This window comes from Sorex fumeus, unplaced genomic scaffold (assembly GCF_029834395.1).
Source record: "Sorex fumeus unplaced genomic scaffold, SorFum_2.1 ptg000014l, whole genome shotgun sequence".
Lineage (NCBI taxonomy): Eukaryota > Metazoa > Chordata > Mammalia > Eulipotyphla > Soricidae > Sorex > Sorex fumeus.
Window position 1 is genome coordinate 13,707,802 of NW_026606071.1, and position 26,298 is coordinate 13,734,099.

A 26,298-nucleotide genomic window follows, 5' to 3' on the forward strand; every position below is an offset into this window, starting at 1 on the left:
TGAGCTTGCAGTTGTTACTCTTCAAGCTTTTTATATCAACTTTTTGATACTTCTTTAAAACACACACACACACACACACACACACACACACAAACCTTGTGGACTTGACTTACATAAGGCAGTCCCAAGCATTCTCCCTGAAGCAGTAACTACAAAAAGAGCCCACTTATTCTTTGTTCTACTTATAAAAAGTCAGCTAATGTTCCCTTTGTTTTTCCTTTCTCACCTTCATAGCGACCCCAGAGATTTGAGTAACTGCTAGGTCAGGAAAATATCACTAACGATGGCTTTAAGTAGTAAAAAGCCTTTTTTTTTAAACATGTACTACATACAGAAATCTTGACATATAGAAATGTGGAGTGCCAATTTTAGTCTTTCCATCTTTCCTCTTATCATTAGGCTTAAATCTTTTGACTGAGACCTGCTATTTATTTATTTATTTATTTATTTTTGTTTTTATTGAATCACTGTGAGACAGACCCTTACAAAACTGTTCATGATTAAGTTTCATCATACAGTGTTCCAACACCCATTCCTTCATCAGTGTATATTTCCCAGCATCACCCCTCATCCCAACTCCAGCCTGCCTCTGCCTCTGTGGTGGGCTCTCTCTCTCTCTCTCTCTCTCTCTCTCTCTCTCTCTCTCTCTCTCTCTCTCTCTCCCTCCCTCCCTCCCTTTCCTTCTGAATCATTTCACTCAGCATGATACTCTCCATAACCATCCATTTAAAGGTAAATTTTATGACATCATTTTTCCTAATAGCTGCATTGTATTCCATTGTGTAGATGTACCGTCGCTTCTTTATCCATTCATCTGTACTTGGATACTCAGGTTGTTTCCAGATTATGGCTAATGTGTATAGCACTCACGGCAGAGCCTGGCAAGCTACCCGTGACGTACTCGATATGCCAAACACAGTAACAACAAGTCTCATGATGGAGACATTACTGGGCCCGCTCGAGCAAATTGATGAACAACGGGAGGACCGTGATCCGTGATCTGTGTATAGCACTGCAAAGAACACAGGAGTGCAGATGGTGTTTCTGCTGTGTGTTTTGGGGTCCCCCCAGGTATACTCCAGAAGTGGTATTCCTGGGTCAAATGGGAGCTCAATTTTTAGTTTTTTGAGGAATATTCATATTGTTTTCCAAAAAGGCTGGACCATACTGCAATTCTACCAGCAATGAATCAATGAATTAGAGTCCCTTTCTCCCTGCATCCACGCAGCCACACTAGCACTGGTTGGTCTTGTCCTTCTGGATGCGTGCCAGTCTCTGTGGTGCGGCTTGCTCTTTAAACCTGTGTTCTCTCAAACATATAGCACTTGCTTGTCCCTGTTTCTTTCATTACTTAATTCCACTCTAGAAAACCCTATATTCTCTCTTGAACACACATTACTCCTTCTCTCTTCCATCACATCTTTCAAAATAAGTTTCAATAAAATCTTGTTTCATCAAAAATAAATAAATCTTCCTGATTGATAGCTTCTAGTTACAACATGAATACAACAACTCAAAATATCACATCACATCGCATCATTTCAGGTATAAACAGTTTTAGGTATAAAAAGAAAATGCTGTCTAAAAGATGCTCTTCAAGGGCATCATGTTACGTGAAAAAAGTCAGGGGGAGGATGATTACCGGATGATCTCTCTCAACTGCAGAATACAGATAAAACAAGGGAATAGACAGTATCAAATCATGATAAACCCTTGGCCCTGGATTTAAAAAGGTAAATTATCTTGCAACAATGGAAAGCAGCCATACCTAATATACCAGTCTCAAGGGCTAGCACTACAGTGAAACATGCAAGAGAGCAACATGCAAGGACTCAGTCTTCATTCCTGGTACTGCATACACTAGGAGCAGGAGCAACATCACTAAGCCAGGAGTTTAACCTGAGCATCTCTCAGTGAGGACCCCCACACAAAATAAATAAATAAATAAATAAATACTATTCTGCTTAGGTTAAAGTTAGAATTAGGGATCAAAGAAAAAAATCAACTATTTTGTTTATGATGGATTGAGGGGGGCGAAAAAAAGAAGTGCAATACTCAAGGACACTCAATGCAGCTGACTGCATGAACACTGCAACCTGACATTTGACTTCTGGAAATCACAACCTGGCATGTCTGCAATCCCCGTTTAAAGCATCAGTAGTAATGAAATGAAGGAAAGGTGAAGGGGGTTGAGAGATAAATATAAATGAAGAACAAAATTCATAGAATAGTCCTGATGAAAGTGGAAAGTGAAAAAAAGTTTATGAACTTAAATATACTGGCTATAGATATGATGAAATTATAAAGATAATCAATAATCAGACCTCAGCATTTTGTAGGATAGTATGAAATAGCTTTTTAAAAGAAGAAGAAAGCAAAATTAGATAGGAAAAAAATATGAACAGGCAACAGTTTCAATTTCCCGACTTTTGGTGAGGTAGGAACCAACCTGGGGGGAATGCGGTCATTTTAGGAGATAGGCCAGCACCAATGATGTGGTGCTGCTCCAGCCTAAAGATGCTGGGTGTGGGGAGACCACCAGGTAGCCTGGACAATGCTCAAAAACCACTTTGGTCACAGTCAGCAATGCTGAGGGGCATGTGGACCAGGGATCATATTCAGGTCCCTATGCATGCAAGGCATGTCCTGACAACCAAGATATCTCCTTGTCCCCAAATTTTCATTAAAAACATTTTCTTCCTTTTAAAAAAAGTTTTTAAAACATAGACACTGTGTAGCAAACTATGTTTATACACAATATATCAGATAACAGGCTAATATCCAAAATACATAGAGCACTCACAACGTTCAACAAAACATATATTTTTATCATATACCATCATATATCATATATCATATTTTTTATTATATATCATCCAAAGTAGAGCAGAAGATGAACAGACACTTACATGAAGAGGACATATAGTCTGCCAGTAGGCACTGTAGAAACTATTCATCGTGACTTGATGTTGGAAAAGCATAAACCAAAATGACAATGAGGTATGATCTCACATCACTGAAAATGACACATAGAGAAAAGACTGGAAATAATCCGTGTTGGTGGGTATGTAATGAAAAAAAGGTCACTGCTGGTGAGAATACTAACTAGTTCAGTCTCTAAACAAAACAATAGAGATTTCTTTTTAAAAAAAAGACGATAGCTTCTCTATAACCCATAATTTTCACTTCTTGGTATCCATACCCAAAACACAAAAATATCAATTCCAAGATACATGCATGTCTATGTGCATGACAGTGCTAAGTACACTAGCCAGGACATGGAAACAGCCCAAATGTCCAATGACAGGTGAACGAACAAAGAAGTTATAGTGCATATACAGAATGGAATATTACAGAGACATAAGAAAAGATGAAATCATCTAGATTGCTACAACTTAGAACTGAAGGGTATAATGTTAAGCAAAGTAGAGGAAAAAGGAAAAATACATATGATCTCTTTCAAGGAAATGGAAGGACTCCAGTAATGGTAAGCACTTGACCCTGAATTATAGAACTGAGAATGCCAAGTAAGGGGAAAGAGGGTGTTGGAAAACAATGAGGTGGATACAGAATGACACAGGAACACTGAATGGCCTTGGAACTTTGCTAGGGATAAGGTGAGGTAACGTGCAGCAAAACTATAAGATTAAAGCTATTGCAAACATGTGACCCATACTGAAATATTTTTTAATGAGTTTATCAAGAGGGCAGGGCAGGGAGAGGGCCTTGGTATATTGATACAGGGATGCTGACACTTGAAGTTCATATAGTGTTGGAAAATTGTATGCCTGCCACTCTATTATTAACAGTCATGTACATCAGAGCACCTAAATAAAAATTTAAAATTTAAAATGTTAAAAGAAATATATGGCCAACAAAATATCTTAAGAACAATTTAGTCTCATTTGAATCTTCATTTAGGCACTGAGATTTACAATACTGTTAGTAAATAAGGTTCAGACATACGATATTTCAACTGGACATCCACCACCGTTATTGTCCCTCCACCACTGCGTTTCAAGAAAGCCTTTCACCCATCACCCATCTTGCAAACTCAGTTCTGTAGGCTAATTCTCACATCTCATTCATGATAAAAAAAAAAAGAACTCTCAACAAAACAGGGATAAAAGGATTGTTTCTCAATACCGTAAAAGCCACTTACTACAAATTCACAGTTAACATTTTATTCAATAATAAAAAACTAAGAGCCTTTTAAGATTATACACAAAAGACAAGGATGTGCACTTCAACCACTATTATCCAACAAACTCTTGATGTCTTCGCCATAGAAGTTAAGCAATAAAAAATAGGCAATTCAGACTGGGAGAGAAGTCAAACTAATAGCATTTGCGAATAATATGATACTATACTTAAAAAATCCTAAAGACTAACAAAAAAACTAATAGAAACAATAGAACTATAAAGTGGCAGGCTATAAAATCAACAAACAGAAATTTTAGGCATTTCTATATACAAGCAATGAAGGAAAAGAGAAAAGCAAACCTATTCACAATAGATATTATATCTCTGGTAAACATTAGATTGTATTATAGCACTATAGCACTTAATACAATCAATTTCAGATTGTATTATTATCAAGTTTAATTTTCTTTATGGTTGGTAAGTTTTTATTTTTGCTTATATGAAGCAGACTTTATACTCTGATATTCTGGATATACTGAATGATATTCCTCACTCACCTCCCTATGAAATAAAGATGTAAACAGGCATAAGCTGAACTGAGCCACTTTCATTAGTAAAAATAGCAAACTATTTCTATGTCATTCATTAGAATAGGACATTTTCCTCATCAAATTGATCTAGGGCACAGCAAACAACTTTAAAGTAAAAATGTTGTCTGAGATTGTAAATTTCTCTGAATAAAATTCCTCCTTTAGAAAACATAACATTTTTATGTTAATTTTCTAAATGTAAACATTATTTTCCTCAGTTAAAAAATATTAACTTTTAATGATGGAAATGTAAAGGTTTTAAAAAGTTCTGTAAAATCTGAATTTTTAAAAAATTTTTATTAGTGAAACACCATGAGATACAGTTGCAGACTTACAATTTTTTGTGCTTGGGTTTCAGTTATAAAATGATTGAGTTATCAACCCTCCACCAGTGCCCATTCTCCACCTCCAGTGCTCTCAGTATTCCTCCCATCCCCTTACCCCCCCCATCTCACCCCATCCCTGTGGCAGGGCATTCCCTTTTGCTTTCTCTCTCCTTTTGGGTGCTGTGGTTTGCAAAAGAGGCAATGAGTGGAAATCATGTTTGGTCTATAGTCTACTTTAATCAATCATGCATCTCTCATCCTGGGAGGATCCTCCCAACACCCTTTAAAATCTGAAATTTCTAACATTTAATTAGGGTAGAAATGAGCCATAAAGACTTATATTGGGCTGGAGAAAGTATGGCGGTCAAGGCATTTGCCTTGCATCCAACTGACCCCAGCTGAATCCTGAACATGGCCAGGGAGGCTCCTAAGCACAAAGCCAGAAGTGATCCCTAAACATGTTGGATATAACCTAATGTCTTCCAACCACAAGTACTTGTATCAGCACAAATATATTTTCTCTGTTAGGACTCTGATTCTCTCCCTTTCAAAGAAGAAAACTTAAAATTTCAGTGTCTTACTATCGTCACTGTGTATGAATATTTTCTTCCAGGAGAAAAATACAAAATAATATAATGTCAGAGAGAAAACATAAACACAAGTGATAAGCACATCCATTTCCTTTGACTCACCTATGTGATACAGTCCTATCCAGTCGCTGGGGTCCACCTCCTCTTTAATATCCCAGAAGATGATGAGGTTCTGGGCTTGCCCCAGCGTGTACTCATACATGCTGGCAGTCAAGCTGGAGCGGCTCTCAGATGTGACCAGGTCCGTGTCACTGTTGGCCCTCTGCAGGGTCATGTTCTCTGGCATAGAGCTCTGGGCAGCAAGACTTTGGAGGTTCTCTGGGCTCAGTGTATACCTCATTTGGGGGTTTCGACGGCGCACAAAGAGCAGGTGCTCCCGGGCTGAGCTAGCCATCCTGTTTGCCACTCTGAGACGGGCTTGCTACAAAGCTGCAAAAGATACACAAGCACAAAGCATCAGTGCTACAATGCAAGGAACCAACTTTACTTCCCAGATATAAAACCTTAGGAATATTTATTAAAGTTTGGCATGCAATAATCTTCTGCTGTCTAAATAAAACCTATTGTTCTACTGTCAACTGATGATGTCAGAAATAATTCCTATAGACACAAGTCACATGATGGTAGCAAAGGCCACCACATACCCTCGGCCCTTGATTCACTCAACACAGCTTGCCTTAGAAGCTATGGAGAAGGGGATCTCTATCATCTCTTTAAAGTCTATCCTTTCCCAAACATCCCATCTTTAGACACAATATCTTCCTCTCCTTCATCCCTTACCTGTGTTCATTTTCTGTTGCAATTACACTTTACTATAATAGACAGAAAACTGATATATATTAAATACAGTTAAGATAATATGAATATGGGTATGTTAAAATATACCACTAAGAGAGTATCAGTCACATGGTTGATTTCCTTCACGCTGGACTGTACCCAAGTCTTTTTTCAGGAGCGGGCTCAAATGTCATCTCCTCACTTAATATTCATGTTCACTGAACCCACTGGCCTTATTTAAAACTGCAACACTCCAGCATTTCCATTTGCTTCTTTCCCCACATGCCTCTTGCTTCCTCTTGTTCAAAATAGTATTATCAGTATGATACATTAAATAATACCAAGTACCTGTATATTTTAGCATTGTGCATTTTATTGAACAGTATTGTAAACTTGGCTAAAGGACAGACTATCCAATACATAGAATGGGAGATCTGGCCCACACATTGCCAAAAAACTCTGAGTCGATTTTTGGTATGGTTTAAGGTAGTGGTTCAGTTTCATTCTTTGGCATCTGGTGGGACAGATTTCTCATTCCATTTTCTGAAGTCTGCCCTTTAGCCAAGATTAAAATCAACTCAAGTGGAATAAAGACTTGAATATAAGACTTGGAACCATAAGATTCCTAGAAGAAAGAATGATGCTCCTTTCCTTGATATTAATTTTGACAGTGAGTTTTCTGTATATGACAACAAAAACTAATGGGGGTAGAACTACATAAAATTTAAAGCATCAGCAAAACAAAGAAAATCTTCAACAAAATATATAAAAAGGAAACCTTTTAAAATCGGATAACTGATATGAAGTTAATATCAAAAGATATGAAGAACTCATACAACTCAACAGCAAAAACCCATCCATTCAAAATGTGTGAGAGGAACTGAATAGTTTTCTAAAGACATACAAGTGGCCCAAAAGCTCATGAAAAGGTTCTAAGTATCACTTAAAGATGGGAAAATGCAATCAAAACCCAAACAAGATAAGACCTCTCACCCACTGTAAGGACTATCAACAAGAAGACAAATAATAACAAATATTGATGAGGAGGCAGAGAAAAGGGAAAGCTGGCATATGTTGGTTAACACGTAAATTGGCAAAGCCACTATGAAAACAATATAGAGTTTAAAAAAAATTTTAAATACTATCATATGATTCACCAATCCCACATCTGGCTATAAGAAATAAAAGCAGTATAGCAAAGAGATAGCCTTTGTTAATTGTAGCATTATTTACAAAAGACAAGATATAGAAACAACCACAGATGGAAGAGCAAGCACAGATACACAATGAAACACTATTCAATTCTGAGAAAGAAAGAAAACTTAATGTTTGCAAAAACACTGGTTGATGTTGAGAGCACGGTGTTAAGTAAAACAAGCCAGAGAGGGGAGGAAATAGAGCACAAAGGTTAAGTTACTTGCCCTGCATGTAGCCAATCCTGGCTCAATTTCCCAGCACTATACTAGGAGTGATCCTGAAGTACAAAGTGAAGGGGGGGAGGGGGGAGAAGAGGGAGGAAGGAAGAGGAAAAAGAAGAAAAGGAGAAGGAAGAAGAAGGAAGAGGTGGAGGAGGAGGAGCAGTAGCAGCAGCAGCACCCAGACAGAGAAAAATAATTTTGCATGATTTCACATATAGAATGTAAATAAATACATCAGGGGCCAGAGAGATAATACATGTAGAACATTACCTTGCATGCAGTCAACCCAGGTTCAATCCCTGGCACCACACATGGTACCCTGAGCTTTGCCAGGAATGATTCCTGACAACAGAATTAGAGGCAAGCTAAGAGTAGAAAGGAACAGGAAGGGAAGGGAAGGAGAGGGGAGGGCAGGGGAGGGGAGGGAAAAGGAGGAGAGGAGAGGAGAGGAGAGAGGAGAGGGGAGGGGAGGGAATGGGGGGGGAGGAAAGAGGAGGAGAGAAGAGGGGAGGGGAGGGGAGGAGGAGAGGGAAAGGGGAAAGAAAGGGAAAAAAGGAAGGGAAGGGAAGGGAAGGGAAGGGAAGGGAAGGGAAGGGAAGGGAAGGGAAGGGAAGGGAAGGGAAGGGAAGGGAAGGGAAGGGGAAGATAGGAAAGTATTAAACTTGATCAGAAGCTAGAGAAAACAGGAAGAAGTTAGGCAAAGGTTATAACCTTCCAGCTATAAAATGAATATGAACTGAAGATATAAGAAATTGGATGTTCTAATATAAGACTGACACCCAAAGACAGTAAAACAGGGCCAGGAAAATTGCTCCATGGTTGGTAGCCTGCCTCAAGAGCTGGGGAATAAGGCAGCTGGAAAAGAGAAGGGATCACCACGCCAGTGATGGTTAGAGGGATAGTTTGGGATAGGAGATGTGTGCTGAAAGTAAACAAAGGACCAAACGTGATAGCCTCTCAGTATCTGTATTGCAAACCACAGTGCACAAAAGTTGAGAGAGAGTATGGGTCAAACTGTCTGCCACAGAGGGAGGGGGAGGGGTGGGATGGGGGGAACGGATACTGGGGACATTGGTGGTGGAAAATGTGCACTGCTGAAGGGATGGGTGTTCTATCACTGTATGACTGAAATTCAAACATAAAAGCTTTATAACTGTATCTCACGGTGATTCGATTGAAAAATTTAAAAAATTTAAAAAGAAATTAAATTTTCTTATCAAAAACATTCAATATATTTAAGACCTAGGCTGGAGCATAGCACAGTAGGGTAGGGCATTTGCCTTGCATGCGGACAACCCGGGTTCAATTCCTCCGCCCCTCTAGAAGAACCCGGCAAGCTACCTAGAGTATCCCGCCTGCACGGCAGAGCCTGGTGAGCTCCCCATGGCATATTCGATATGCCAAAAACAGTAACAAGTCTCACAATGGAGACATTACCAGTCCCGCTCGAGCAAACTGATGAACAATGGGAGGACAGTGCTACAGTGCTATATTTAGACTTGATCAATTTCAAATATAAATAAGATATGTGTCTGAAGTATTGAGAGTAGAAATTCATTCACAATACAGATGTAGATCAAATCACCATGATTTAAAACTTAAACTTTCAATGTTAAGAGCTGGAGCGAAGTATAGGGTTACAATATATACCTTGATTATGACCAACTCTAGTTCAGTTCCCGACACCACATGGTCCCCTGCGTTACATATGGTTCAAGAGGCCCCCAAGCAGCACTAAGTTGCAGGGCCTGAACAGCACCACATCCTCAGGCCCTTGCATTGATTGGTCCATCAGTTTGTTTGGCTAAGAATCAATCATGTGGAGCTCCCAAGCTTTCTGAGAACTGCTTGGAAGACTCTATCCTCCCCCAAACCTTACATTTTTGTCAATTTCAAGTTAGCCTCTGAAATGAAGAAAGTCACTGCCAATTCCTTATCTCCAGATTCCTACCCTTTGATTACCACTGTTCAACTCCTAAAAGAAAACATTCAGTTTCATTATTGTTTATCACACAGAAGCAAAACCCAAGGTTTGCTAATCCATCCTGCCAACCATAATGCACATGAGGATCCTTCGTGAGCTCTATTGCAGATTCACTACCAGGATCTCACCATTCTACAAAGCAGTAATCATCCATGTCAAGAGAGGGGTTGGGCAGGGTGATACCATTTCACCAAAACTCTTCAGAGCCACCCTCGAGAACATCATGCGACGACTGGAATGGGAAAGCCTGGGAGTGAAGATAGATGGTTGGCAACTACAGCACCTCCACTTTGCTGATGACATTGTTTTAATAACACCAAACATCAGCCAAGCGGCACAAATGCTGAACGACTTTGACCGTGACTGTGGAAAGGTCGGACTACAGCTGAATCTTACGAAGACAATGTTTATGAGAAACAGCCTTGTTCCTGATGCTCCATTCGCTCTCAACGGAACCACCATCTCCGAATGCAACAGTTATATATACCTAGGTCGAGAAATCAACATGATGAATGACCTGGCACCTGAGTTGCGCAGGAGGAAGAGAGCGGCTTGGAATGCCTTCAAGAGCAATGAAGAAATAACTAAAAGGACAAAGAACCTCCAGCTACGAGCACATCTCTTTGATTCCACTATTCTTCCTGCATTAACATATGCCTCAGAGACCTGGACCCTACGAAAACAGGATGAGAACACTATTCGGGTCTCTCAAAGAGGAATCGAAAGAACTATGCTTGGAATTCACGATTCACTCAAATGAGAGATAGAATCCGGAGTTCTGATCTTCGTCAACGCTCAAGAATCAGGGACGCTGTCTCATTTGCCAAGACATCAAAAATCAGATGGGCTGGACACGTAATGAGGTTTACAGACAACCGCTGGACTAGAGCCATTACTGATTGGATTCCACGAGACATCAAAAGATCACGTGGACGCCCACCTATAAGATGGTCAGACTTCTTCGTCAAGACCCTAAATAATCGGTTTGAGGCTCTACATGTTCCTAAAATGAACAGATACCATTGGGCTACGCTAGCACGCAACTGGGATGAATGGAGACGTTACTGGCACCCGCTCGAATAAATTGATGAATAACGGGGATTAAGTGATAAGTGATTAAGTGATTTATTTATTTTGGACTCCATCTTTTAGAGCCTAATGGACAGCCAAGTATGAGACTGCATTGCCGATGCACATGGGACCTCGTGGGATGGGGGGTGGAATCGGTCCTACTCCCCTCCCTGACAAGATCCCAGGTTGCCACCCACAAACGTCTCCTTCGGCTCCTGAACGACCATGATCCCAGAGGCACACAAACCAATCTCAGAACCCAGGGGCTTTTGGCAGTAATCCCTTTAGGCGTATTACTAAAATATCAAAAATCCAAAACTGTGTGGCCACAATAGCGGCCACAGGACATCATATGCTCTTCATAATCAGCAATAGAAAACAAATTATCTAATGATGTCTTTTTGGCAGGTCTGAATGTTGGGGAAAATTTCAAATAATACTGTTGGGTCTTTTGTCGTAATATTGAATGTGATCAACATAAAGAGAGAGTAAAGTGGAAATCTGCCAAACAGATGGGAGGTGGGTGGGAGGGGGGGTATACTGGGGTTTTTGGTGGTGGAAAATGTGCACTGGTGAAGGGACAGGTGTTTGATCATTGTATGACCAACCAAGACTTGAACTGAAAGGCTTTGTGACTGTTCTCGTGGTGATTCAATATTTAAAACTTTAAAATAAATAAATAATAAATAAATAAAAAATTAGGGGAAAAAAAAGTTTGAAGTCATTCCATGAAGAACTACCTACATTTTCAGAGTGCTTTGGTTTTCATCTTTTTTTTTTTTTTAATTTAAAAAACAGAGATTCTTTTTATGGAGACATTCATTATCAAGCTCTATTAAGGAGTTGAAGAAAGCAAAATATAACACAAAACAATGAATCAATGACTCTTTAAATTACTCCCTATTCAATCATTTTTCCCACTCAATGATAGAGTTGGTTCATGTCAGTCACATCTCTATTTGTCAGTCACTCAGTGAATTTCAGATGTTCCAACAATGAATCGATTGCAAAAAGAAACTGCATGAACTCAAAGATTATGGAATTCATAAAAGTCAATGAGAGTGATGTTAAGGAACTACTTGAATATTATGCAAAAACACTAGCTTATAAAATCTGGCGAAGTCAGACTAGTCTGACAACTGAGTGAGGAAAAGAAAACCTTATTCAAATTTGAATATCATAGGATTAATGAGAAGTCACAGAAAAGTCAACAGAATTCTACCCATGGTTTTTGCACATAAATTTGCAGTAAAAAAATCAAGCATCACGTTCTGCCATTATATGATTTTCTTGAAGAAAAAAATTAATTTCCAGTATTCCAGAAATTTCAGCATTTCCTTTATTCTTTGAACCTTATAATAACTAGGCCTCATTTATTATTATAGTCTAAGTTTTATTGAACACAAACTCTGATTCCCAGAACTTGAACTTACTATTATTATTGCTGTTGTTGTTGTCCACATCAAACCCTATTTCTTATTTCTACCATGAAATTTATTTTCTCAGAGTAAATGGATTTAATTTAAGAGGTTTGCCTCTCTGGTACCCCTTTTTATCCTTGGCACTATCCCAAACCCCATGCTATTGTCATAGCTACTTTATGAGCTTTAATTCTGTATTAAATATCTAGATGATGATACAGAGCTAATGGGTGACATAGCTGAGACCCACACTCGGATGGTTAAAACCTGATTTTCTTCTCTTATGTCATGCCTTCATGTGACTTCTATAAACCCCAGGATTTGACTAGCTCTAACCAGTTTACAATATATGGTACTTAGGTTTCCCCTCTAAATTGGGAGAAAAAGAGTTAATGTCCTCTTCTTAGAGTTTCTAAGGCCTGGGCCTGGGCCTGAGGCAGAAAGGAATGTGTGCTTTGCATACAAGGAGGTCTAGTTTCCTGCAGCAAATAGTCCCCCAAGTTCACCAGAAGTGACCCCTGGCACCTAGCCATAGTAACTCTAAACAGTGCTGGTTGTGACCTCAAAGCAAAACAAAAATCAGTGCTCCAGATGCAAGCAACCAGCGGCCTCCTGGAGCAGCTAAGCCTCTCATGTTCGGCCTATCTCCTAAAAGCTTTGCAGACATAGAAAACAAGTCTTAACTTACTTGTTAGGAATTTTAGCGTAAGACCACAGGTAGTTGAGAAATCAGCATTTTCCCTCTCTCACTCTCCGTGAACTCTGACAACTTAGTAATGCACAAGCAGAATAAAGAAGGTAAAGGAGTGGCATTACCAATGAATGGGAACCCTTCTGGACTCAAAACGCCACAAAAAGCACATCCTTTTTTTGACCATCATCTCTGATACCTCAGCCAGTATCAAAACCATATACTTTACGTCCTTATACAAGGAAACATCTTCTTTATCTCTTTGCCTCCTGAATGATCTCACCAGATGCCTCGCGCAGTAGCAAAGACACATAACTATTAAAAGTGGAACAAGGAAAAACATGTGGCTGAATCCAGGTCTGAAGTGATAGAATGATACCTGAATAACAGACAATTCTTACAAAAACAATGAATTAATCAACTTAATTGGGCCTTATATTGAAGTTATACAGCTAAACAGAAAATTGTCAATTTCTAAAGACGCTGAAATTTGCTGTAATGAATTAATTTAACTAATTTTGTAGAAACTGGATTCCTGCTCCCAAACTCAATTTACTATAAACAGTAGCATTTTAATTAATAGATTAAAATCTACTCAAAAAGATAAATCCATTCAGTTTCTAAATAAAATTACAGGTCTATTTTTTCAAATATATGACCACTAATTCTTTGCCAAAGGAGCAAGAAATGTGAAGTAGAGTCAATCTCTGGTGACCCAGGGATCACACCCAGAAGACTCATCCTGCCGGTACCACATAAATACCTCATCGGCCAAGCTCCATTACCTCCACTACCTCCACTACCCAGCCGCCACCATGCTCCAGGCCACTTTCCGGATGCTCGGGCCGAGCCTCATGGTGATTCAATAAATTAAATAAATAAAATTAAATTAAAAAAATTTGACTTAGATAAAATGATAGGCCTTTATAGTTTCAGGCGAATCAAAATTTCATTATTTGACTTAGATAAAATGCTAGACCTTTATAGTTTCAGATAAATCAAAATTTCATTAAAGCAAGAAAATAATTATAGCACAATGTAGCACTGTAACCCTGTTGTCCCGTTGTTCATCAATTTGCTCGAGTGGGCACCAGTAACGTCTCCATTGTGAGACTTGTTGTTACTGTTATTGGCATATCGAATATGTCACAGGGAGCTTGCCAGGCTTTGCTGTGCGGGTGGGATACTCTTGGTAGCTTGCAGGGCTCTCCAAGAGGGGCAGAGGAATCGAAACTGGGTCATCCCAGGTCGGCTGCATGCAAGGCAAACGCTCTGCCACTGTGTTATCACTCCAGTCCAACGCAATGTAACTGGAGGAAAATCCCTAAACATTTTGCCTATACTTGGCCCATTAAAAAAAAAAAAAAAAAACCACTCCATGGTAAGGCCTGTCATGATACATGAGTAGCACTGTAGCACTGTCCTCCCTTTGTTCATCAATTTGCTCAAGCGGGCCCAGTAACATTGTAAGACTTGTTGTTACTGTGTTTGGCATATCGAATACTACACAGGTAGCTTGCCAGGCTTTGCCCTGTGGACGAGATACTCTCGGTAGCTTGCCGGGCTCTCAGAGAGGGGTGGAAGAATTGAACCTGGCTCGGCCACCAGCCACACACAAGGCAAACACCCTACAGCTGTGCTATCGCTCCAGCAGTAACTAAGATAAGGATTTAGAGATTGTTTTTGTTTGGGGGCTACATCCAGTTGTGCTCAGGGCTTACTCCTGGCTCAGTACTCAGGGATTACTCACAGCAGGGATCCAAGGCCTTACGCAGTGCCAGTGATCAGGGTTAGCAAGGTTAGCAAGGTTTTCTGTATCGCTGGTTGGAGATTTTAAGCGTTTGAATAATTTTTAACACTTCTCTCCTCTTCCACTCCATGAAGAGGAAAGTGTTCCCTGTCTGCCTCCCTATGGTCTAGAATCGGCTAAGCTGAGGACCTGAGATAAGGCTCCCACATCAATCCCATTGCCTGGATAGAGAACGAATACACTCCTGGTCTCTTCTGACACTTACAGTTGAGTTAAGCAAGCTGGTGTCTGTTTCTGAGACTGACTTAAAGAATCCCAGATGATATGCTGGCTATATTCCATTATTTCACATACAAACCCAAGAAAAGAGGTGAAGCAGTGAAGGGGAAAAGGAAAAATTCAAAGAATTTAAATTGACCTACAAAAAAAAAAACAGTCAGAGAAAAGGAGGAAAAGAGAGATAAAACAAAGAATGTGGTGAGTGGGGAGTCACAAATTGTATAAGCTGGTCAAAAAGGAGGAGAGCAGGATCTTGCGGTTGTAAGATGAGATAAGTTACATGCTCCAATGATAAGCAACTAAAATGTAACTAGAAGGAGTAAACTACAGGTGTGTAGGTATAGGAACATTTTTTTTTCTGGGAGATTAGGATTAGGAAGGAAGATGGGGGATACAACTACCAGGATGGAACAACCCAGGACCATGTAAAAGTACCATTTTTCTAGATCCTAACCCACATCTACTGTTTCCCCAGACACTAGATCTTTAACATGCTCCCCAAATGATTTAGATTAGATTTTTAACATGCTCCTTTTAATCATCTAAAGTGATTTAGATGCATGCTGAAATTTGAGAACTGCTGACAGAAGAAATCACCAGTTAATATCTATATATAGTCCCAAGTTATACCAAATGACAGAAACATGTTATCTTCCCTGGTACATCCCAGTTTAACAAACTAATTCTTAAGGAACCAAAGAAAATTTATAAAATACAGTCTCTCTAATTTTTTAAATGGAATTTCCCCCAAATTTTGAGGGAAATAATTATTTCAGTTTGGCAAAAATTTAAATAGCCATATTATATTTAAATTTTTAAATATACTTTTCCCACACTTTCCCAGTCTCTACTTGGGAAATTTTCCCAAAATTTTCCCATACTTTCCCAGTCCCTACTTAGGAAAAAAAAGATTAAAACATGCCAGGCAGATTTCAATATTACACTGAAGATGATGAATAGAAGACAGGAAGAAATCAAGGGGAAGAAAGCCAAGGGAAAAATTTACTTCCAGAATTTGAATCATTCAGTTCACTACTCAGATATGAAAAACTATTAGTTTGCTTTTCTAGCCTTTAGGATGTCAACCAAAGGATTACAAAAACCACAGGCCCACTCTATATATCTATCCTTAGATAACCACTCATCATGGTTTCATCATGAAGCAAATCCTCTCTTTATGTCTTCATGGTATATTAAGTATTAAGCTATAGCACAGACGTAGGGCATTTGCCTTGTTAGAAGCCAGCCCGGCCAAGCCGGGTTCAATGCTTCTGCCCCTCTCGGAGAGCCCGACAAGCACAGCAGAGTCTGGCAAGCTACCTGTGACATATTCAATATGCCAAACACAGTAACAACAAGTCTCACAATAGAGACATTACTGGGCCTGCTCGAACAAATCGATGAACAACAGGAGGACAGTGCTACAGTGCAACAGTGCTATGCAACCTATAACTATAAAAAGTATCACAGTGTGGTTGTGTTACATTTTTATGTCATCTCATTGGCTTAACACAAATAGCAGCAATTTGGGCACATTCATACAATGCCTACAGTAGTTTAACAATGTGCTATCCACTACAAGTACCACCAGCCATGTGTGCTGAATAAGCATCTGGACTCTAGCTAGTTCAAACTGAGATGGTCTATAACTATAAATTACCTATGAGACTTTAAAGGCTTCCTCTCCAGAGGCCACTGGACAATCAGGTTTGGGCCCGCAGTGACAAGACACACAGGGCCTCAAGGGATGGGGGTGGAACCAGCCCTTTCCTCCCCACCCCAACAAGACCCCGAGTTGCCGCCCACAAACAGCCTCTCTGGTTCCTGGTCAAGCTGCTTAACGGCCATGATCCCGGAGACTCAGAGACAAATCTCGAAACCCAGTGAGTGGCTTTTGGCAGAACTGCGTCTGGACCCGCATTAGGTTACTGTCGCCGGGCCACCCCAGGGGGGAAAGGGTGCTATCCCTCCACCTGCTCCCCCTAGGCGGCTCGGTGGCTGCCATCCTTCAGAGACCATTGGACAATCAGGTTTGGGCCCTCAGTGACGAGACACGTGGGGCCTCACAGGATGGGGGTGGAGCCAGCCCTTTCCAACCTGTCCCAGTGAGACCCTGAGTCACCGCCCATGAACGGCCTTTCTGGCTCCTCATCAAGCTGCTTAATGGTCATGATCCCAGAAACTCAGGAACAAATCTAGGAATCCAGCAGGTTTTGGCAGAAATCCCTCCAGATATGTGTTAAAACTTCAGAATTCCAAAATCGCATGGCCACTACTGCAGTCACACGACACCATATGTTATTCATAACCAGCAGTAGAAAACAACTTGTCTAGTGTTGCCTTTTCAGCAGATCTGAGTGTTGAAGTAAAATCCCAAATAATAATGGTGGGTCTGGTGTCGAACTATTGAATGTGATCAAAGTAGAGAGAGAATAATGTGGAAATCATCTGCCCCACAAGTAGAGGGAGGGTCTGGGATGGGGGTATACTGGGGTTTTTGGTGGTGGAGAATGGGCACTGGTGAAGGTACGGGTGTTTCATTGTATGACCAAGACTTAAACGCGAAAGCTTTGTTAACTGCTCTCATGGTGATTCAATAAATAAAATTATAAAAAATGAAAAAAAAAAGCAAGATGAAGTCCATGCCCAATTCAATCTGCGAAGCTACTGGCTGAATAAATACCAGTACTCCCACGTTGCAATAAATAAATAAATAAAGGCTTCCTATAAAAAGTGAATCTTAGATACTGATTATGTATTAAAATGGTGTTTTGGATATATCAGGCTAAATAACAGATAAAACTGATCTCACATCTTCTTATCTTTTGCATCGTGCAAATAAGAACACTGACATGTGGGTCGTGTGTATGACCTGCTTAAGTGAGGTTCTAAATTTCACCTCTAGCATCACAGGGCTGTTGAGCATTTCCAATGTGGTAACCCCCAAAGGACTGAACTAGTGGACTAAGTCTTACCAGAAGTGCCTTGGGTCCCATGAAATCTGACTGAAAATATCTGACACAAAGGATTAAGGACAAAACCCCTGGAAAAGGTGTTGTCCATGTCTGAATAAAAGAAGACTAGTGTGTGTCCCTGTATGAAAGACCCACTCCTCAACAACAGATATTGGCAGAGGGATCATTTCTAGGAAAACAATTCTGGATTTTTCTCTAAGCAGGACCACAGAGTTTTTGTTTTTATTTAAAGCACCATGATTTACAGTACTATTACAAGTGAGTGTTCTGAGTATATTCTACCACCACATCCTCCATCAGAATGAACCCCTTCCCTCCTCAACTGTGGTCACAGTTTCCTCTCCCAATTCTACCCCCTCCCTTCCCTTAGCATGAAAGGAAAAAAACTTTTTTTCAATAGGCACAGCCTGGCTATATTTGCAGAGTTTATCACTGGGGAACTGACTAATAAGATAACACTCGGGTTTCAGCAAATCAATTCCAGGGCAGGGAATACAGAAACAAAATAAGTCTAAGCCCTGATCACTAAGACCAAAGGGAGTATATGATGAAAATGTGGCTTTTGGTAAAAACCAATTTATTTTCTGATAAATTTCATTTTTCATCATCCTGTTATTCGTCAATTGCCTCGAGCAGGCCCCAGTAACGTCTCTTTCATCCTAGCCCTGAGATTATATTCAAGGCTCTTTAGGAAAAAGAGACCCATCACTGTTACTGGTATTTGGCATATTTGGTACGCCACGGGGAGTTTGCCAGACTCTGTCCTGTGGGCAGGCTACATTCGATAGCCTGCAAGTTTGTCCAAAGTAGGAATGAGATAATAAGATGTCATAAAAAGATGTCCTGATAAGATGTCCGGGAGCTGTCCGGGAGATGTCCGGGAGATGTCCCGGTTCCGGGAGCTGGATTTTATAGTCTCTGAGTCTTGGCCATTGATGGGATTACAAGGCGCCAGGGGGCCAGGTGGTGGGTGTGACCCCCGCCTACTGGAATTTGGAGGATCTGGGTGGAGGATGCTTGACTCCAATTCGAGTAGGCTTGGAGGTCTCGGCCCCGGAACCCGCGTGGCTTTGTCCCTCTGCCAGTACCTTCATGTGTGCGGAGAGTGGTCTCAGCATGGTGGTGGCTGGTCCTGGAGGTCTTCGGCTGCCGGAGCCCTGGTCGGGGCGGGGAGGAAAGCTCAACCCGCTCCCCTCCAAGGGACTCCGGGAAGGAACACCCAGGCGCGGGGGCAGAGACTGCACTGGTCTCGTCCGGGATCTGGATTTTATAGTCTCTGAGTCTTGGCCGCTGATGGGATTACACGGCGCCAGGGGGCCAGGTGGTGGGTGTGACCCCCGCCTACTGGAATGTGGAGGATCTGGGTGGAAGATGCTCGACTCCAGTTCGAGTAGGCGTGGAGGTCTCGGCCCCGGAACCCGCGTGGCTGTGTCCCTCTGCCAGTACCTTCATGTGTGCGGAGAGTGGTCTCAGCATGGTGGTGGCTGGTCCTGGAGGTCTTCGGCTGCCGGAGCCCTGGTTGGGGCGGGGAGGAAAGCTCAACCCGCTCCCTTCCAAGGGGCTCCGGCGAGGAACAGCCAGGCGCTGTTAAATTTCTGATAAATATGCTTCTTAATTTTGTTTTCAAAGTTTTTTAAAACATCATGTATTTGTTTTTTTTATTTTAATTGGTTTTTTGTTTTGTTTTGTTTTTTTAATTTTACTTTGGAGCAGGGGGTTTTGGGCCACATCCAGCAGTACTGAGAACTTACTCCTGACTGTGCTCAGGGGACCATAAGTCACACTGGAGATAGAGGTCAGTTGCATGAAAGGCATGAGTTTCACAAACTATGCTCTCTCCAGCCCCAAATTTACTTTTTAAAGTCATTACTTGTATGCCAAGTAATAAGCTTAGGGAACTCAGCAAGATCTTTAGCATTCTCTCTGCCTTCAGAAACCATGTACAAAAATTTATTCATTCACATAAGTAGAAAGAGGCAGGCTAGGTTTCTCTTTCAAAAAAAAAAAGATATTTATGGATGAAAACATCACTCATAAAAGGGTTGCGGTTTCACTCCTCAGAATATATCCCAGAGAGGCAAAATAGTATAGTCGAAGTGACATCTGCAATTGTCTGTTCATTGCAGCACTCTTTACAATAACTAAAATCTGGAAAAAACCTGAGTGCCCAAGAACAGATGACTGGTTAAAGAAATTTTGGTACATTTACACAATGGAGTACTATGTAGCTGTTAGAAAAGACGAAGTCACGAAATGTACATACAAGTGGTACTACATGGAAAGTATTATGTTTAGCGAAATGACTCAGAAAGAAAAGGGATAGACAGAGAAAGATTGCATTTATCTGGGAACATAAAGTAACAAAATAGGAAACTAACACCCAAGAATGGCTGAGATTAGTACCAGGAATTTTACTTCATGACTTGGAGGCCAACCACACATACTTGTGGAAAAGGAGCTCAGATAAAGAGGGGAACACCAAATAAAGGTGTTGGGAGGATCCTCACAGGATGGGAGAAGCACGCTGAAAATAGACTATAAACCAAACATGATTGCCACTCAATGCCTCTTTTGCAAACCACAACACCCAAAAGGAGAGAGAGAACAGAGGGAATGCCCTGCCACAGAGACAGGGTGGGATGGGAGGGATGGGGGGTGGGAGGGATACTGGGATCCATGGTGGTGGGAAATGGGCACTGGTGGAGAGATGGGTGTTTGATCATTGTATAATTGAAACCCAAGCGCAAAAATGTGTAAGTCTGCAACTGTACCTCATGATGTCTCACTATTAAAAAATTTTTATAATAAAAAAATTATGCACATAAAAAAAGGGTTGGGGTTTCCTCAAACTAGTAATAAATTATTTATCACACTTTTTATATTTACATCTTAGGAGTTTATGGTTCTGGATGGGTGATACTAAGATCTACTAATTAATTACTTCTCAAGCTGGTTTTGAAAGAAATCAGTCAACAGAATTCATTTTACGGAGCTATACCCAAAGTCTAAATGAAAAACTAAACTATCCAGTGCTTTAATATCTACCAAGCCCAAGCTCAGGATGGGTGTGGAGTGGAACTTTGGGATGTTCTTACCTCAAGCTAACATTTACTAAGAAAAGAATATTCCAACTGGGATCTACATAATGATCAGGAATGAAAACCTGTGACTATTGACCAAAGTTTCCTGACTATGAACAACATTTGTTGGTTTTCAGTGCAACTTTGAAATGTCATCAGCTTCACTGTTGCCAATAGCTTAAATTTAGTTACTTCAACAGAACAGACTTCTATTTTTATGTAACTTGTGTTATGGAAAAGTCATATTTAAATTTAAATGAGGAAGCGCAAACCAACTCTGGTGGGCTGCGTCCAGAGCCTGTCCAGAGCTCATTAGCCCCCTCTGCTGACAATACATTTAGATCTCTGAGGGAGGGAAATGAATAAATCACCTCAAAAGTTTCAACTTTTCAAAGAAAACTGTAACTAGAGCTTAATGAAAAGCTCCATAAAAGAAGTCACCTCACATTTAAAAGGCACAAAACCCAGGTAAAGCTCGTCCAATTTTAATCACCGAAAACAAAACAAAACACATGCTCACTAGCAAATTCCCAAAAAAGATAAAGATAATGTCACCAGCCAGAGCTAACAACCCACCACATTTTTGGCCTATAAATATGTGCAGACCTATTTTGATGTATAAATAAGATGACTCATACTACTAAGTACAGACTGTTTTTATGAACTACTTTCCCCCCAAAAAAACACAGGCAGTCAGAACACTAAATCATATTTTGTATTAGCCATGTGATGGTTTATACTATGCCATTATTCATTTAATTCCCTCAAGATGATCATTTAAATTTAAAAAAAAAAACATGTTGCAAGACAACATTCACATGGAGTCATTATTGTACACTTGCCCAGTTATTTCTTTAGAGTGAATTCTTGAGGAGTGGAATTGCTGGATCCTAAGAGATTGCTGAGTGTTACTAGAATGTATTTTGGACAGGAGTTACCATAAACATTCCCCACACCAGTAGTCCAAGATAGAGAGGGCTATTTCTTTCACAGTAGGTTCACCAATGCTGAATGTTATCAATATTTGGAGATAACTTAGTGAATGGGCTGGAGGGATAGCAAAGCGGGTAGAACATTTGCCTTGCATGTGGCCTATACGGCCTACCCGAGTTCGATTCCTCCACCCCTCTTGGAGAGCCTGGAAAGCTACCGAGAGTATCTTGCCCACACAGCAAAGCCTGGCAAGCTACCCATGGCGTATTTGATATGCCAAACACAGTGGGCTCAGGTGCCAGAGATTAAACCAAGGTCAGCCATGTGTGAGGCAAGAGCCCTACCTACTGGACTATTGGCTCCAGCTTCATAGATTTTTCTTATGATACATGCATCCTTGCTCACAACTGATCCAGGTTCATTCCCCGGCAGCCCACCTGGTCTCCCAAGCCCTGTCAGGCATGATCTCTGAGCACAGAGACAGGATTAAGTCCTGAGCATTACTGGACATGCCCCAAACAACAAAAATAAAAATAAAAAATCCTTGACATGCAAATTCTATATTGTTTCTAAATAGTGGCACACAATTAAGCACTCTTTGGGGAAACAAGTCTTCCTTGATAATTTAAACTAAAATAACCATTACTAACTAAATTTTTATACACCTTTAATCAAGACAATGATAATACTTTATAAAATAAATATGAAGTATAAGGTTAAAATGGGCTGGAGTGATAGCACAGCGGTAGGGAGTTTGCCTTGTGCATGGCTGACCCGACCGACCAGGGTTCAATTCCTCCACTCCTCTCGGAGAGCTTGGCAAGCTACTAAGAATATCTTGTCTGCACAGCAGAGCCTGGCAAGCTCCCTGGGACATATTCGATATGCCAAACACAGTAACAACAAGTCTCACAATGGAGACGTTACTGGGCCTGCTCGAACAAATCGATAAACAACAGAAGGACAGTGACAGTGACAGTGAAGGTTAAAATAGTACTACTCAATTTATGAAAAGAAAATTTCGGATATGAATACATAACAGAAAAATACGAATTGCCATCTGTAAATGGAAATGTTAAACCTTTTGTTTAAGGGTATTTATTTAGGTTTGTTTTTTTTTTTTCAGTTTTTGATTTCTGGACCACACTGTCATATAGGTAAGATAGTTACAACAGTGCAAATTTTTATGGGTTTGACATACAAAATTAATGAACTTTCACCATCAAACTGCTCAAAACACTCCACCACTGTCCCTATGTCACCTCTAGTCCTCTGCTTCCTTCCCCTCCTGATTGGTATTCTCAGTTCTGTAATTCAAGGCCAAGAGTTTGTCATCATTTGATACTATTCCCTTGTTCTGTTTCTCTATATTTTGTTTCAAAGATGAGTGAGGTCATCTGGTATTTGTCCTTCCCTCTGACTTATTTCTAAGTCCTTCGTTTTTAAATAACTGTAGTTTGATCTCGTATTCTTGTGTTTTCATCCCAAAACAGCATATGAGTTTCAAAAAAAGATTCCACTTCTCCCAACTCACACCCCCAGACTCCCACACTCTGAGGAGCTAGATTTATTTCTAGATATAAAAGTCTTCAGTACAGATGAGACCTCTAATTGCCAACCCCCCTTAATGAGGGATATTCAAGACACAGGACATGTCAGTTATGATCTTTTCTCTTTTTCAGGTAAGTAATAAAAAGGACACTATATCAAAACTACAAAAAATCAAATAAATACTCTAGATAATCTATCTCAAGTCTTAAAGAAAAACATGTTGGCCTGTATACTGAGTACTGAGAACCCTAAGCCTTCAAACAACATTATAAGGCAAAATAATAGCACATTTACTAAATATTTCAAACATGCCACACCCCATACTATAAGCATATACTTTACATCAATTATCTCCTATCACCAATTCACCGACCCTAATGAGGAAAATCTTGCCAGCCCACTAGCTCCACATTGCCTCTGCCACACAGACTCTTATAAACAGATCGCAGATGGCTCTTTGAAAGTCACGACTGACCAGCTGTCCTCTGAAGAGAGGGGGAGAGACAGCACAGGAGGTGCTGCAGACAGAGTGAGCAGGGTGAAAAAGATCTGATTACTCGATATCCTGTAATCCTAGCCCAGTTTTCAGTGATGGTAAAGGGGGGTCAAGTGACTATCTAGGTGAGATACATGATTTAGTCTTTTGTTGTGTAATTGAGGTACTATGACTCACAATATTGTTAATAATGGTTTCTGGTATAATGATTCCAGGATCACACCCCTCAATAGGGTGGCCACCTTCCTCCCCTAGGGTTCCCAATGCTCCCTCCTTTGGGGGGTCCATTCAACTGTTCTCAGGGCTTTTTTCCTCAATCTGTTCTGAGGGATGACTCCTCACTGGTCCAGGGGATCATATGCTCAGCCCAAGACTGACCCACGTTAGAGCTTGCAAGGCAAGCTCCTTACCTCCTGTAATTATCTTTCTAGCCTAAGGTAAAATGACCTTTTTGTTTGAGGGTCACATCCAGCAGTGACCAGAAGGCTCTGTGCTCAGGGATCACGCCTGGCAGGGCTCAGGGTACCATATGAGCTACCATAGGTCAAACCTGGCTCAGCCACATATACTACTGCTCAGGCCCATGAGGTAAAATGACTTTTAAGATGACCAGATGGCCTTCCTATTTATACTCCAAGAACAATTTCCTTGGATAAGATTGAGAATGGCAAGGAAGTCTGAATCTGGGGTGGAGACATTGCCTGAAGGACTGGGAGAAGTGAGGTCCAGGTTGCATCAGCATGAGTGCAGCATCTTCCAAACACTGCCACAAGGTACCCCTGAGCACCAAGTCAGGAGCAGGCCTTGAGCACTGTAAGCTGTGGTCCCAAAACAACAACCATCAAAAAAAGAAAGACTGAATTTATACTCCACAGAGAATAAAATAAGTTTATTTGTAAAACATAGATTCAACAAAACTAGCTATAGAACTTGTAACATCCTTCTTCCTTTATTCCTTTATTCCTATTTTTTCTATTCTTCATGGTGAATATACCTGACATTATACATATATGCAGAAGTTTCATTAGAAAGAGCCAAATATTTTTAAATACTACTGTCTATGCTTCAAATGTACTTATTCCGTGTGTGTGTGTGTATCCAAGAAAAATAATCGAATCCAACCTAAAACAACAAAATTATCTGAGAAAGCAAAGAAAGCAAAATGAAAGCCTAAGAAAGTCTAATTAATACATACAGTATAAAATTAAGTTAGATTAGAAATACTGAATGCTAACACATTGGGCAGAAAGCTGAAACATTTTGTCTACTTCCAGTGCTCCATTTTTACACAGGATTTTGTAATCAAAATATCCCTTAGTACTGGCAAGCTCCCCGCGGCATATTTGATATGCCAAAAGCAGTAACAAGTCTCACAATGGAGATGTTACTGATGCCCACTTAAGCAAATCAATGAAAAATGGGAGGACAGTGCTACTTTTCACTTATTAATAACTCCAACTGTCCTTCTGATTCCTGTATTATTTTTCACAAGGATGTATACAAGTGTAATTAACAGACCTGGAATTAAGACCCAGATTTCTCAACTATGTGATCCATTACATTGTGTATTTACATCCCAAAAAGAGTCTTTCTGAGTTATTCAATATGTTTATAGTACTGTAGAGGTCTATGAACTTACAAATTATATTCACATAATATAATAAAAAGTATAGTATAATACAAATTAGAATAAAAAAAATACAGGATCAGGTGTTGGAGAGAGCATACAGGGTTAAGGTGCTTGCCATGCATGCAGCTGACGATTCAATCCCATCACTACATATGGTCCCCTGAGCACTACCAGGAGTGACCTCTCTACCTCACTACCAGGAGGACAGAGCCAGTAGCACAGCATGCGCACTTTCAGGGTGGCCCCCAAATAACAACAATAATAATAATAATAATAATACATACATACATACATACATACATACATATATACATACATACCTTGATCACTCATAGTATCATACCCTAGCCTAAGTCGTCTGAATCTCCAGGATATCTCCCAGCTCTACAAATTTTGGGTCCACACCTGGAAATGCTCAGGGATTACTCCTGGCTCTGAATTCAGGGGTCCCTCCTGGCAGGGGCTGAGGGAACATACGGGGTGCTGGAAATTGAACCCAGGTAAGCTGAGCGCAAGGCAAGTGCCCTATCCATTGTACGATCACTCCGGCACCCTCAGCTCTACAAATTTAACTGCAATTCATCTATAAGTCA

At 40.4% G+C, this 26,298-nt stretch overlaps 1 protein-coding gene across 1 annotated transcript in view; it reads right to left on the bottom strand.

Annotated features, from left to right (window-relative positions):
• The window catches only part of HECW2 (HECT, C2 and WW domain containing E3 ubiquitin protein ligase 2), a 320,314-nt gene that overhangs the window by 225,899 nt on the left and 68,117 nt on the right, over positions 1-26,298 (bottom strand). The window contains exon 2 of the mRNA XM_056111748.1: positions 5,752-6,078. Within this exon, the coding sequence (XP_055967723.1) occupies positions 5,752-6,043 (292 nt within the window). The 5' untranslated portion in view covers positions 6,044-6,078. The remainder of the gene's footprint in view (positions 1-5,751; positions 6,079-26,298) is intronic.